This window comes from Copadichromis virginalis, linkage group LG12 (assembly GCF_057382275.1).
Source record: "Copadichromis virginalis isolate Kocher_CV1m ecotype Utaka linkage group LG12, C_Virginalis_male_GT1.1, whole genome shotgun sequence".
Lineage (NCBI taxonomy): Eukaryota > Metazoa > Chordata > Actinopteri > Cichliformes > Cichlidae > Copadichromis > Copadichromis virginalis.
The window spans coordinates 38631609-38647904 of NC_140629.1; the positions used below are offsets into that span (position 1 = coordinate 38631609).

The window sequence follows — 16296 nt, forward strand, 5'->3', positions numbered from 1 at the left end:
CCTCCTCTTTCTTGGGTTTCTGCTGCCTGAGGTATTCACTGAGCACTCGGTCAGTTGGGGCCATCTTCCCAATGTATTCTTGGATGTTCCTTGTCTCATCCTGGACTGTGGTGCTGACACTCACCAGTCCCCGGCCCCCTTCCTTCCGCTTAGCGTACAGCCTCAGGGTGCTGGACTTGGGGTGAAACCCTCCATGCATGGTCAGGAGCTTTCTTGTCTTTATGTCAGTGGCTTCTATCTCCTCCTTTGGCCAGCCTATTACCCCAGCAGGGTACCTGATCACGGGCAGGGCGTATGTGTTGATGGCCCGGATCTTGTTCTTACCATTCAGCTGACTCCTCAGGACTTGCCTGACCCTCTGCAGGTACTTGGTGGTTGCAGCCTTTCTAGCGGCCTCTTCATGGTTCCCATTTGCCTGCGGGATCCCCAGGTACTTGTAACTGTCCTCTATGTCTGCAATGTTGCCTTCTGGTAGTTCAATCCCCTCAGTTCTGACTACCTTCCCTCTCTTTGTTACCATCCGACTACACTTCTCCAGTCCGAACGACATATATATATATATATATATATATATATATATATACACACATATACATATATATACACACATATACACATATATATATATATATACACATATACACATATATATATACACACATATACACATATATATATATACACACATATATATATATACACATATATATATATATATACACACATATATATATATATATATATAGCTATATATACATATATATATATATACACACATATATATATATATATATATATATATATATATATATATACACACATATATATATATATATATATATATATAGCTATATATATATACACACATATATATATACACATACACATATACACATACACACATATATATATATATATATATATAGCTATATATATAGCTAATCAGAAGCTGTAGCCCAATCATGTTACAAAAACCCCACCCACACAAATGAACAACTAACACAAAGACACACACCTCATTAGCTCTTTTTTGCATCGCGCCACTCAGCCGGACGCCTGATTTATTGAATTCTTTGATGTGGTTTTTTAAAGGTCTCATTTGGAGGAAGTGCAGGCTGTAAAACTGGCATGTTTGCAGATGAGATGCGACACGGCTCTAAATTAAATATTACAGATGCCTGATTCTTTGTACAGAGACCCTGCTATGTCAGCTGAGGTGCCATTGGGGAACAGAAAACAACGTTACTTAAGAATGAAATCAGTCACAAAAGTCTGGGACCAAATTCTTCACCCTCACATCAAAGACAAACAGCAAATATAAATGACTCTTTCAGATGCGATTCTTTGATCTGCGACTCAAAAGAAAATGGCTTTTTCAAGCTCAAACCCAGTAACGTAAAATATTTGCCACCTTAGTATTTTCTCCATTTTTGCATTACCTTTATTTAATAACATATTTTTTTTTAAAAGATCTGAAACATGAAAATATGACAAATATGGCCCCCGCCCCGAAGAACAAATACATTCGGTGGATACCTCTGACCAGGCTCCGGTCCTCCACTGGGCAGGACACGGCACTCTGTTACAGGGCCTTCGGCTCTCGGGCTTCTCGCCGCTGCAGTATTTGCTGTGGATGGAGCGGTTCGTGCCATCATGCAGGAACTGTACGCAGCGAACGGTTCGGATCTGAAAGCCTAGGCTGCTGCAGGTTTTGGTACAGTGCTCCCATTCTTCTGAGATCCATCTGCAGGGAAAACAACACAGGATCACTGACGTCACCTGGTAACTGCCACTGAGGACGTAAACACAAGGGGTACACATTTTAAAAGAGACCAGTTCCAATAATATGCTGTATAAAAAATTAAATAAACAATGAAATAAAAACAGAAAGAAAACTGAATCTCTTGGCCATGATCTCTACTCTTCACTGAGATAGAGAGATGCGCCCAAACCAGCCAGCGGACACAAACTCTCCAGAGTATGCTACGTCTGCTTCAGGCTCTCCTACTGGTTGCTTAAACCATTTCCTCGGAATATCGGCTCCCTCGAGCCATCTCTAGACTTCTGGAGAAGCTATTTGTCATATGTCAAAGTATGAATGCAGGTCAGCCATTTAAACCAATAGCTGTGCCTTTATGCTCACCACAACAGACCAGTACCAGTGTCCAGCTGTTGTACCTTAAATCCAATCAAATCATACCTTCAACTGTGACCATACTTTAAAAATTACCAACATGCTTCATAATAAAACTAACAATTGATTTTCTGAGGTCAAAAATCAGGCGAGCAGTATTTATTGCAGATTTCCAAAATAACGTCACATCTTTTTGGAAGGTGGAAATTCCCCTGAGTGATATTAGAAAGACTGATGGTTAAATCTGCTACATACATCAATCGGCAGTGAATAAATTATTGAGTAAAAATATACTTTTAGATGCGGCCTGTCACAACAGGAAGGGATTTCTGAACGGAGGAAAAGGGGCAGGAAAAATGGGAAACGATTTATGTCGAGTTTTCACGGAAGGAAGCAATAAATAAATAAATAACACGTGGAATCCAGGAGCAGGCTCGGATACACTGTTCACTGACGAGAATTAGTATGCAGAGGTGAAATGTTTGTTAACAGAAAGCCTGAGCGCAGACAAACACCTCAGACAAAAGACGCCATCAGCACAGAAAGCTGCTGACGCCTCCACATAAATCAATAAAGACATTTAAAATTCAGCATGAATCCTCTTACATTAGATTTCCATTAGCTCTAATCTATACACTAGCAGGTCTCTGAATGCACTTCATTTCTCAAAGATTTCCCAAACTCTATGAAGGCCCTGTATGAGCAGGTTTTCTGTTTTTGCATGCGTCAAGAAACATTATTGTTCAACGTAGGACGAAAAGGCTGCATAATAATGTTTAAATAGGCAGTAACATTTTTTACTTTTTATTTTGAGTGCTGTAACTTTTCTAAAAGAAGCCAAACTGAAAAGAAGTCAACGCTCTGTGCACATATCTTTTCTCAGGTGCCATTAAAGAGGATCTTGGCAGGTTTCCCAATAATTTTGTAGTAAAAGTATAATTTATGTCCATCTAAGGTCAAATTATGCTGCATCATGTCAGAGTTTATCCCAGTAGGCTAAACCTGGCAAGTTACTGTGACAAGATTTCGGTGGATTACACAGTAATCAAACTCCTTTTATATACCGAGGGTTGCACACTGACTATGTGCCAGAGCAGCTTGAGTTCACCAAACAATCTCACGAACGTTCGGTGAACATGAAGAATGAGTTTAATTAAAAACTGTATGTATTGAAGTTCTTGTGCATTGTAAGACTGATTAAACTAAATGTGAAAATACGCCAGCTTCATGATCCCACATCAGTCGTGAGTCGATGCATTTCTATCCTTTAAGGTGCAGCGATGCAAACATCCTCTTTGACTTTTCTCATCTCTTTCATCAGAGCGTCCTCAAGATTCACAAAAACCTTGGCCTCACGTTGTGAAGCAAGGTGGAACAATGATGGGAAAAAGAAAACAAAATCCAGCTATTTAGGCAATTTGCCTTCCTCTTCAAAGGTCTGACCAAGTACCTGAACATGACCATACACATCATTTATATACATAAAGCACAGAGTGAAAGCCCTGAGAGACTGCAAAGACCCATTTAGACGCTACAATCTTCTTCATCATTCACTTACTGAGGTAGAATATTTGGACTTTTATGTTATAACTCATTCATGAGCTTGCATGTGGAGAAGGATGTAAAATGTGATTCTGAAAGCAACAAAAACACTGAAATGCAAAGTAATTAGACAATAACTGATGGGTGCACAGAGATCAGACAAACAGACGATGCTGAGAGTGAGGTGGCTGTGTCAGGAAGTCCAGCAGAGGCTGGCGGTTTGATGCCTGGCTCCTTCGGTCTACATGTCTGTTGAGTTTGTAATCAAGCAGCGGAGGCGACGTCTGGGTTCAACACTTTATTTCAGGCTTTACAGCGGAGCTCCATCTCTTTTACCTCTCTCTACTTTCTTCTTCTCCCCTCTCTCTTACCCAGCCTCATTAGCGGCGCCCCTGGTCTGACAGGGTAACAGCATGTACTAATTTGCTTCCTTTATTATAGAACCTTGTAAACACAACAATGTCATGTGTCCTTGGCAGGATACTGAACCCTAAATGGCCACAGATGCCTCTAGTTGCACAAGCGTCTGCTGCGTGAGTCTGTCTATAATAGAGAGTGTGCTATATTATAGACCCTATGCTGAATGCTGAATGCTGAATGATCAGTCAGACTTGAAAAATTCAATCAAATGACCAAAACAAACGTACTCGTGACAAACAGCACACACACCAGAGTGCATCGAACTAGTACAGATGGTTCTCTGGTGTGTGTTGCTTTTACAAAGCCATGCTAGTAGCTCTGTGAGACTAAATACAGTAGCTGTTGTTACAGTTGCTGACCTCTAGGGGCTCTGCCCATGTGAGAGGGCTCTTTCTCCTCCTGTGTTTCAGGTCTAACCACAGATGAGATGTGTTGCAGCTCGTCAGCCACTGCATAAAGACTGCCATGTCCAAATGTTTTCACCTGCAGTGATTCGGGTAGTGGACTGTAGCTGTGCACAACTAGTGAAGCTTGGTGTGACTTTGTTTTGTTTGTAGGTGTATCTTTACAACGGGAATTGTAGTGATCCACAGTGGAAGCAGGAAGGGTTCTCTGCCATTTTTGTTTCAGCCTTTTTCTCCTGTTTTGTGGTTAGACGGGGAGCTCCGCCTCTGTACTTTGTTTTCTTACAGTTAGAGTGGTTTTATGTCTGTGAAGGTTCTCAGTCATCCAGGTCATCGTAGTCAAAGGAGCTTGCAAAGAAAAGCGTCTGGACTTCTTTAAGTTGCTTGAAGACGTTTCACCTCTCATCCGAGAAGCTTCTTCAGTTCTATATCTGGGACTCTCCACCATTTGACCTTAGAACTGAAGAAGCTTCTTGGATGAGAGGTGAAACGTCTTCAAGCAACTTAAAGAGTGGTTTTAGTTTTTTTTAGCTAGAAAGGAGTGTTTTGTTTGTTATTTCGGCCACTGAGACAATGACGCTTAGAGTTTCCCCGTGTCTTATTTTTGTTCTAATTTTGCCTTAATTGTAAATTAAATGATGTTCCACTGACGTTAACTATTAAGTTTTTTCCCACTTTGCTACACCCCATCCCAGATAACACTCTGCTGTTAAGTGGGTTGTAACATATGTGGGCGCTTGAAACCAGGACCTCTCACACCCAAATCCATCACATACTTTTTAAAAACTTGTTGAAGAGCCCTTTGTGTCACATTTAAACGCAGTGATTGTGTAGTAATAATAATAATAATAATAATGTACAGCATTAAGGTTCATTTGTAACTCTTTTTCTAGCCCCTTATCAAACAGCTGTTAGAGCCTAAACCTGACTGAAAAGGAAACGCGTCTGCAAATGAAAAGAAAGCTACACAAAGTGCATGTACAAAGAGAGCGCGAACCACAGTCTCATAGCTAAGACATTTGCGACTGAGGCTCCCACTGCACTTCCATCCTCACAATGAGAACTTTATCACTCAATGAAGGACAGCCATTATCTCAGGGCACCAGTTTAACTCACGGGTTGCGCAGGCAATCTATGCCGTGAGGTTCACTACAGCGGCCTGGATCTCCACCCAAGGCCATTTCTGTCTCCTCCACTTTTATCCCCCAGTTAATAATTGCAAAGTCTGGGGCATAAATACAGTAACATCCAAGGTCACAGTGACACCAAATGAAAAGCAGGTTTCTATTTGGAGATCAGGAACATCAGCAACATGATGTAGATGGTACCATACTCCATTAGATAAATGTCAAATTAATTCTGGCTTTATGAAAGGCCCCGGAAACGCCAAGAAACTCATTCATCTACTAAGGACCATGAAAACAAAAAACACAGATAATTATTTTCACAGCTACACTGGAACAAATTCTTAAAGACAACAGTGACATCAAAACACTACACATCTGAAAAACGTATGTTCTTCCATTAAGATACACAAGGCAAGTTTCCTTTCTAAGAAAATGATAACAAGAGAAAACGTCGTGCCCAGGAGACATTTGCTCTATTAGTTCAAACGGAGCTCCGCTCTGAGCTGCAGCCAAATCCCTCCTCCCCAAAGGGAAGTCAATCGCACTCAATCCGTTTCCAAAACAGCAGTGAGTGAATCATCCAGCGTTAGATCTCAGGAGCTTTATGATCTCTTCTCTGGAGTTTTGGTTTAAAGCTAAACGGGACAGCTTACGTGTAGCATTAGCTTCCTGTGTGCTGCATCATCTCAGAGTTCTTAAGCAGGCTGATGAGCTGTGAAAGGAAGTGTGAAATTTGGATGGATGATTTCATTTGCATTTTCAGAGGTCAGCAGACGTTAAGCTTACGTCTTTTCCTTTTCCATTCACAGTCGCGCTTCTTTTATCAGCGTAACAGCTACACGCAGCAGAGCTGTGTTATCACTCCGGAGGCAGTTTTTCCCTTACATGATTATGTGTCTTTACAACAGACTGCTGTGATTTTTCTCACAACTCATTGCTCAACTAACAAGTCACACTGAAGAGTAAACGTGCCCACAGGTCACTGCACGCTGACCTTTTCAACTTTGGTTGGTCTCTGAAGATCTGAGGCGGCCTGTGAACTGAATGAAACATGAAGAGCACTCCCAGCTGAAGCAGGAAACGTGTGTGAACCACTGAACACCAAGTTAGTTACAGCATGATGTCCAATCAAGATTTGTAAAATAAGCACAGTTCGATTAATAGTGTAACAGTCTCACTCTTTTCAGTTCAATTCAGTGTTATTCATACAGCGCCAAATCATAACGAAAGACGCCTCAAGGTGTTTTATATTGTAAGGTCGACCCTACAATAACACATACGGAGAAAAACCCACCAATCATATGACCCCCTATGAGCAGCACTTTGGCAACTAGCACAGTCCAGTGATAAGAAACAGATAATTGAAATTTAAATGATGCTGACAAAGGCATTTACCTACTGCTCCTGTGAAAACGTAAGGAGACACAAGACACCTCTCAAGTGTGTCCTGGCTCTGCAGCTTCCTCCAAGTTGGACACGCCCAAAATGCCTCATCTAGGAGGCGTCCACGTCAGCTGACTCCTGTCGATATGCAGGAGGGTACGTCTCTTTTGAGCTCACAAAGGTATTCTTTGGGTTGCTACCTGCAGATCTTGGCCATGGAGGGCAAGAATGTAGACTAGAGATGGACCGATCCGATATTACGTATCGGTCCGATACTGACCTAAATGACTGGATCGGATATCGGAGAAAAATAAAAAATGTAATCCAATCCATTAAATATCACGAAAGCACCTCACAAAACTTGCAACACACCGTAACTCACCTCAGAACGTTAGCACGTCGGAGCAGTATGCATCACGTGATAGAGCAGCTGTGGCATGCGGGACCTGTGGTGGTCTGGATAGCATGTGGAGCTTCGCTAGCAACCCGGCATTTCATCTCCGACAAAGTTATCCCCGAGAGAAGTAAAGCAAGTGTGTAAGTCCATCTCTGAATGTTTGTAAAGCATTCCTGCGTTAAGCTTAACAAACGATATATGGAGCGACTGCCTCTCCTGCTGCTACTTCAGTCATGAAACTGCTTAATGATCAGCTGATCGGCTTTTCTGTCGTGAGTCCGTGTCTCTTGTTTGTTTTTGGTCCACTTTGCACCAGAAAGAGGAAACCAGCGGCTGAACAACAGCAGCACGTTTAAGCTTGATCAGCTGTTGTTAGAATTTATTTAATATTACTTTCTACTCCAGGATCTTTTTCTACGTAGCTGACGCTGGTAACTGTGCAGGGGCGGATCTAGCAAAGTTTAGCCAGGGGGGCCGATAGGGCATGAACAGGGAAAAGGGGGCACAAAGACATACTTTTCTTTCTTATTCTCATTTAAAATGTCAAGCTTTTAATAAATAATTATCTGACACACAAAGTTTTAATTTGATGTAAAATGAATAGAAGTCAATTACTGTATATAGTGACTATTAAGTCTAATATATATACCCTAGTAAGCTATAGTACTTTTTCCTTTGTGAAGGTACCATCTGTGCAGTCTTCAATTTTGTTGAAGAAAGATGTTGAATCTATTTAATATTTCTTGAAAAATAATTGATTTCTGTGCATTTTTTTTCACACTGCATCAAATTAAGGTTGATTACGGCGATTAAGCATCATGAGGTGGAGCGTGAGGGGTGGTTCCCTATTTTTTATTTATTTATTTTTGTTGTTGCTGGGAGTTGGAACCCTATTAGTTAGGTTGCTTAATATTTCTGCTAAGTACTCTTTAAAATACCAGAATAGGGAGGATGGTGTAGGTTTAAGTTTATTAGATTGATCAGTATTGCTGAACTATGAAATATTTTTTTTGCATACAGGTATAACAGAATAGCTTTAGTGTAGTTGTTGTTTTAAACTTGAGTATGAACTTATACAAAATGCAGCAAGATATTTAAAAAACAGTTTTGTTGATTAAAAAACACTATATCGGATTCATATCGGTATCGGCAGATATCCAAATTTATGATATCGGTATCGGTATCGGACATAAAAAAGTGGTATCGTGCCATCTCTAATGTAGACTGACAACAGACCAGTAAAACGTCTGCAACACTGCCGAGGCAGGACCAATCCTACTGTCAATTTCTTCAACAAGCCCCTGATATACTTAAACTCTGGCACTTGAGGACGAAATTCATCCCCTACACTGATTTTGCACTCCACTCTTTTCCATCTGAGAACCATGGCCTCAGACCTGCAAGTGCTAATTCCCGACCCAAACACTTCAAATTCAGCTGCAAACTCCTCAAGTGTCAGCTGGACGTCGCCATTTGATGAAGCCAAGAGGGCCACGTCGTCCACAAAAAGCCCTGACGAGCTCTCGAGACCACTGGCTGTGATACCCTCTGCTCCTCGGCTGCACTTAGAAATTATGTTCATAAGTTGCCACTGATGAAGAGAAAGAGTGGCAAAGGGCAACTCTGGTGGAGTCAGTCCCACTGGGAATGACTGAGACTTAATGCTGGCAACATGTTCGTCAGGTCCAGCTTGAGTAGAAGTTTAACAGAAACCTTTCTTTAGCTGGAGGATGAGGGGAGGCCTGTACTCACTGAGGCTGTGTGCAGTCCTGAAGGTTACACATTCTTCGGATGGGTTTGGGCCTCTTGCCAGCGTCGCAGTAGCCTCGATGAACCATCTTGGTGTCTCCCTTTTTCCGACATCCATACTTGGTGTACTGAAACCCTGTCCAGAAAACCCCCACCCCCAAAAACCCCATGTTTTAATTAGAAAGACAGTTCACATCCTTTTACTGGGGTTTGACTTTCAAACTTCAAAGTTCCTTTGCAATTACTCAAGTCACATTTTTATATCTAATTTCCTTTAAGTTTAAAATATGTCTTAAAGCTTTTGTCTACTTTTAAGTTAAATACCAGCGAGCTTAAGCCTGCTGACATAAAATCTTAGAGGTGTATTCAGGCTAATATAAATATAACACAAGCATGTGCAACATCAAAAAGGGAAAGAACTGCAGTTAACAGTTCAAGTGTGAATGTGTGAATGAGACACGAAAGTGCTTTAAGTACTCGAGTATAAAAGTGTTGCATCAGAAACACTCCATTTACCATTATGGGATATTTAGTAAGCTGGAAAAATGTGTAATTTTCTTTTGCAGGATTACAAATTTCATGCTGTTCCCACACTAAAGGTCAGAGTAGAGGTCACATATCAAGTAGATATAATAAGATGCAAAATTTGACAAATATTAATGTTGTATCAGTTTGTTTCTTTGTTTGAAATATTTGCAGCTATGAAGTCGTGAAATTTAAGCTCACAGTGACATCTTTGGTGGCCAATTCTGCAGATTTGAAATGCTGATGCTCTTCGCACAGGGATGTTTAAAAACCAAACATAACATTTGACATATGAATAATACCAAAAAACACAGTAGAAAAATGATAAATGAAGTTTTTTTAGGACTCATGACCATCGGGAGAAAAGAAAAAAAAGGTTAGGGTAGCAAAAATCAATCTTATATCAAGTACCAACCTTATCTTTCCTACACTAAGAAACAGTGAGTACTGCCAATAACACCTTTTCGATATTCTACGTATCCATGCAAATGAAAAGACTTTGAGGTTAGAAGTGCATATAACAAATGCATGTCAATCATCTTGTTTGAAGACAAAATATTTGGTTTAATTAGCTCACTCAGTCAATAATTTCTTACTTCAAAGACACAGCTTGAGAATGTGGATAAAAGCAGATCATCACAAACACCTATAGACTGAATGACTGAATATGAAACTTCAATATACAATTTTAATAATTAGATGAAAAGTATTTATTCGTCTTCATTCATTTTTTTTTAAGTGAAGGTAGTTTCTGAGTTTACCTCCAGCACATGGCTTGGAACACGGAGACCAGCTCTTCAGAGCCCACTCATAGGTCTCCTCCTGGATGACATTGTTATTGTTGATGGGCACCGAATCTTCATGGATGATGTACTTATACATCAGAGTCGACCGTGTCTCATTGTCCTTTGGTATAATCTAGAAATCAAAGGAAGTTAAACCATTATACCATCATCCTCCGTGTCTAATATCAAAACACGCAGAAAGATTGCCCTCTCTCAAACACGGCTCCTGATTGGGTGGCAGATAATGGAGGAAATAGAGAGGAGAATTCATGGGCAAGTTGAGATGCACCAGTTTTGCTCGTGTCCCCGTCTCAGAGCTTTTCATCTGGATCAGTTTAAGATTTACAATTATATTAAAAGACACGATATATAAAGTTTGAAGGTGAAAGGCTTTTGTGTAAATGTGTAATCGACAGCTTTTCATGGTGTGTGCCATTCATTTTGCATCATCGTGTAATACAAAAAACACAAGATGAGTAATAATATAAGTTATGAAGAGTAGCCTTGAAGTGAAATAAAATTCAGCAGTTGACTTCAAATTCAAACATTACGTCGTCACCTCTTCACCACAGAGTGTCTATTACTGTGCTACAGAAAGGAGGAACATGGAGAAAATCTCAGCATTTCAGCATCTACCTTTTGGCTTTTAGGTCTCGCTGAATGAAGTCTTTTCAAAGGAGAACGCAGTGTTAAACTTTTTGAACATACTTTAGAGTCTTTCTTTAAAAAGGAGACTTTTCTGTTTTGTACTCAGGTGCCCTTCAGGTCAGGCTCACTGCAAAGCAGAGCAGCCAGATGGAAATATGAAATGTTTGGTGTTTATTTCATTTTTACAAGACTCGCTAACATTAAAGCAGTTTGAAAAACAGCTGAAGAGGAAATGAGCTACGGACGTTTTCTTTCTTTCAGTCATTCAAGTCTAGAAGCCTGTCCTGGTTGGAAAGCGGTGACTCGAAGTCCCAGCAGCTACTAGTGTCGTGGCTCAAGAGTTGGGAGTTCGCCTTGTAATCAGAAGGTTACAAGGTTGCCTGTTCGAGCCCCGGCTTGGACAGTCTCGGTCGTTGTGTCCTTGGGCAAGACACTCCACCCGTTGCCTACTGGAGGTGGTCAGAGGGCCCGGTGGCGCCAGTGTCCAGCAGCCTCGCCTCTGTCAGTGCGCCCCAGTGGGTCCTTAGGGACTAGTAAAGCGCTACACAAATACAGGCCATTTACCATTTACACCTCACCAAGTGTGGTCAATTAGCAATTCAGCCCAAGCAACACCTGGAGACTCTTGCACTGCCACTGCAAAGAGAAGGCGTTCCTCGTGTTAGACCTTAGTGTAGAAAGGAAATGAAGCCTAACAAAAGCGCCTGGGCTTGCAGTGCAGCAGCAGCTTTTGTTCCTAACTGTACCCAGCAGTGAGGATTCACAGACCTCCCTGTTCCCGGTGTTCTGCTTTGGTTTAGAAGCTAACGTGCTGCCGCATTAACAGATATGAGCCGTGACTTCAGTTCACAGAGTAACATTTTAAGTGCTGGAATCACAAATGGAGCCGAAACCACTCGAGCATCTATACGGACCAGTGGGACATTTGCATTAGAGATTTAAAGCTTTGTTATGTGCCACAGACGATTATTTAATTTGCTTGGCAACCTTTAAACTGTGTTTTCCTCAGCGGATGATCGTTTGCTGAACTATTACAGGTGCAAGGCAACATTTGAGTGTAATGTCAGGAGTCCTAGGAAAGAAATGCATGGTGTTCAGAGTCTGTTCCTCTTGTACTCATACAAGTCTCCTGTCTGGAGGTTAGACACTGGTTCATTTTGGATCTCACCATCTTTGTTAATCAGATGTGATCGTAGATGAGAGGGTTCAGTGCTAACGATTAAAGTTTGGAAGATTCATCCACAGATGAGTTCAGGTTAAAGGATCCACCCACCTCCCACTCAGAGCAGGCCTTCATTATAAATACTGTAGGTTGAGTTTCAAGTATTTATAATTATGACAGGAAAATATCAAACTGGAATTTTTAATCTAACAGGCTACATGTTTATTTTTGAGTCTGTGGGGTTTGACTGGCTTTTGGAGTCAGACTCGAGTAGCCAATTAAGGAACTGCAATCTCTGCACTTGTTTGTGTATTGTTGCTTTGCAAACACTCACGCTGAGACAGATTCATTAAATGTTTTAGGAAAGACTTATAAAAGTAAAACATTTGATCCTGTTCAAGAAAACACACATCCAAGCCCAGACGACTTATCAGCAAATATTATCTTCATTGAGTTGACAACACATGTTGCAGAGACACACAACTGAAACATATTTCTGGGGTCACAGACGATGGTGGTGATGTTTCGATGTTCACACTGTCACAAACTAACAGCTGGGTAAGTTATTGTTGCCAGTTTGCAGTCACTTCCATTATAATCTGTCATAACTGCAGCACATTTGGATTCTTTGGTTTTGTGCATTTACATGTTCACACTCATGTAGAGGTTTTCTTAATGACTTTGTAAGCACTTTTTTAAGTGTCTTAATCAAAGACAAAGAGATTTACCGATTTGTTTTTATCCTTGACTTGTACTCAGAGAGAACATGAAATATTTAAACGATTTGCACACTGCGTCCTTAAAATCTGCGAGATTAAACTCCATGTTTTTTCAAGTTGCAGGAGAAAGTTCCTGCTACGTCGCTCGTGTTTTTCTGACAAAGCTCTGTTCCTGGGAAAACTCATCAGTTTCTGTCACATCTGTTCTCTTCGATACGTTTGGAACAAACACGCCTGTCTAATTATTTTCCTGTCATAAAAGAAAAACAGCAAATATCCCAGACGTGGCAATTTAGAAAAGTCGACCGATGTGACATGCAAGAAATTTGAGTTGATGTCCACGAGAGAAAAACGATGATTAGAAAAATAGAAAGTAGTTTCTTTGTTTTTTAACAAGCTTCTCATACAAGTGAGACTTGAGACTAGATGAGATTCTAATAAACAGAAACCAGGGGAAAATAAATAAATCACCCTGTCAGCCATGACTGCATCATTTGATCACTTCCTCTTCTTTACCCCTTGAAAGTCTACCAGCAGCAGCCCATATTTCAGCCGGCTGGATGTACATCAGATGTTAGTGAGGGGGTCTCTGCCTGTGCAGCTGCCCCTGGAAAAACCTGGAAATTACTCTACCCACATCTTCACTGATATTTCCTGAGATGTCAAAACTCATCATTAGTGATAAAGGGGATGTGAAAAGTCCAGTGAAAATCATCACTAAACGTCCAGTTTATAAGTGATGAATGTAACGCAGCTATTAAATTTGCATTTTTTCCTCCTCGCTGCTGGCTATGGTCTCATTAGTAACTCTGACTGTTTTTCGACCTGTGGGAGCATTTTGAATGAGACGGTCCCCTGCTGCAGTGGGACTGGCTGTAAAACTGTCCTAATAGGCAGTTAAAGTCTGGTCTTCAGGGCACTGACTCAATTTTATGCACTACTTCAGTTCTCTTCATGTCTTTTGGGATGACTGAGAGTCAGCGTTACCCTTTTCTGATGCTGGAAAAAACATTTCTCCATTGATCCGTGTGCACGGGTTTGTTTCGTTAATGTCATTCAGACACACAGTTGTGAAAATAGTTGTTCGCATGGTCACCAGGTCCTTTAGGCATTCAATTTCAAAGTGCCAAGTGTTAGCTCGACTTATATATTTATTATATTTACACATAAATATATGCCCCCCCCCCAAAAAAAGAACAAAAAAAACCAACTCAAATGCCACACAACCCTTTTAACAACAAGCACCCACATTCAAAGAATTGTAATTCCACTACTGTGAATCACCACAGTGGATTTAAATAAATCAGTTAAGGCACAGTCATTAATTTAGCAGGTTTATCAAGTATTGCAATAACTGTTTCAGAATTACAGCTATTTTTGTACGTAGTCCTCCACAGTTCCAGAGGCTGAAAATATTTGAGCAGCTGACTGAAAACCAGTTTCACAGGCTTCCTAACAAGCTGCTCCCTTGTTATTCATATTAAGCAGATATGAGATATGCAGTTGATTCCAAGGATTAAATTTATGTTTGCTCTTCACTGAAAACTGTCCGAGGCCAAAGATGTGTCGATGCCTGATGTAAATGAGGCCAAGTTACAGCATGGGCACGTACGTCTGCCAGTAGGAGCAGGTGTTTATTGATGATGTGACTGCTGATAGAAGTAGCAGGATGAAGGGTACAGAGATACTGTATGCTCTCTGCTCAGATTGAGCCAAGCACTGCAAACGTCATCAGACGGAGCTTCACAAGGCTAATGGATAATAATCTGACGTAAATGCAAAAGCAGCTCAATAGATTCTAAAGGTAAAGACATGGAATATTTTTAAAAACACCTGATCTGAACCCAGCAGAGCAGACTCTCAGTCACCGGAAACAAAACTGAAGGGAGCGAGGCACACAAACCAGCATCAAAGTCCAGTTTTCTGCAGCTGGTGTCCTGCAGGTTTCAGATCTCACCTGGGTCAACACACCTGAATCACCAGGCCTCTGGAGAACTTCAAGACATATTGAGGAGGTCATTTAACTAGGGATGGGTATCGAAAACCGGTTCTTGTTGAGAACCGGTTCCCACTGTTTCAATTCCTTGGAATCGTTTGCCACTTTTAAAAACGATTCCCTTATCGATTCCAGTCGCCCCGAATGACGTCATCACGTTGAGTAGCGTCTTTTACCCAGTAGGAAACACGGCGCCTGAGCGGCACAAACGCTCAAAAGTTTGGTTACACTTTATGAGAAAGGATGACAACAGGGCAACGTGCAATACTTGCAAAGTAGAGATTTCATCAAAGGGAGGAAACACTACGAATATGCAAAAGCATTTGCTCAAAAAACACGCGATTGCTTTCAACGAATGTCGTGTTTTTGATCCGCTCCGGACTAGCGAAGCTCAACCCAGCAGCAGCGGTAGCGTTTCCACGTCCTCTCCCGTTAATACTGCAGGTAACTAATCAATTAGCATTGCATATTATGTTAGCGCGATTTACCTTATTACAAAACCTGCTATTACTGTGCGTTGCATTTAGATAACCATGATGAGAGAGACAGAGTCTGGCTCAGATGCTGGCAGTTCTCGCTGCAGTCTACCAGTAGCGTCTCCTTTCAGGCCAGGATAGACGAATGTCACCGAGCAGTGACTCAGTTTGTGGTCAAAGGCTTGCACCCATTTGCCACAGCAGATGCCCCCGATTTCACTTTGGTAAGTGAATGTGTTTAATTGTAGGCAGGACATTACTGGATATTCTTGTGTAATTGCTACAGAATAATTTATGTTATACTTTGTTATTGCTACAGGAGAATATTTATTGTATTATTTTACATATACATTTTTTTTCCTGGGGACCCTGTGACACCCCATTGAAGAGCCGTAGGCTGTGGCTCTCTTAAGATCTCACTGTTGGGTTTGTAAGGCCATGTTACTCCTAAATTTCTATCTTGTTCAAAGAGAAGATATAAAACACAGTTCTAAGCTAATCGACCTTAGTGTCCTCCTTTAAAAAAAAAAAAAGAATCGATAAGGAATCGAATCGTTAAAAAGAATCGAAAATGGAATCGGAATCGTTAAAATCTTATCAATACCCATCCCTACATTTAACCATTTAAATCAGCCGTGTTGGATCAAGGACACATCTAAGTGTTTGGAAAAGTGTACTGCTAAAAGTACTTTTATTGCACTACGTTATTTCACTCTTGAGCTGCTGTAACATGAATCAAGCAGCTGAACTGCCACCTCAGCATGCACGACACAGAGTCTTGCTAATGGCCTACTAATGTTATTCAGGTGTGTTGCAGCAGAGACACATG

The 16296-nt window shown here is 41.0% G+C and overlaps 1 protein-coding gene across 2 annotated transcripts in view; it reads right to left on the bottom strand.

Annotated features, from left to right (window-relative positions):
- adamts3 (ADAM metallopeptidase with thrombospondin type 1 motif, 3) overlaps positions 1-16296 on the bottom strand; it is a 140725-nt gene that overhangs the window by 9558 nt on the left and 114871 nt on the right. For both annotated transcript variants that reach the window (XM_085476450.1, XM_085476451.1), the window contains 3 exons: positions 10443-10599; positions 9160-9292; positions 1537-1744 (listed from right to left, as the gene is read on the bottom strand). In XM_085476450.1, the coding sequence (XP_085332576.1) occupies positions 1537-1744; positions 9160-9292; positions 10443-10599 (498 nt within the window). The remainder of the gene's footprint in view (positions 1-1536; positions 1745-9159; positions 9293-10442; positions 10600-16296) is intronic.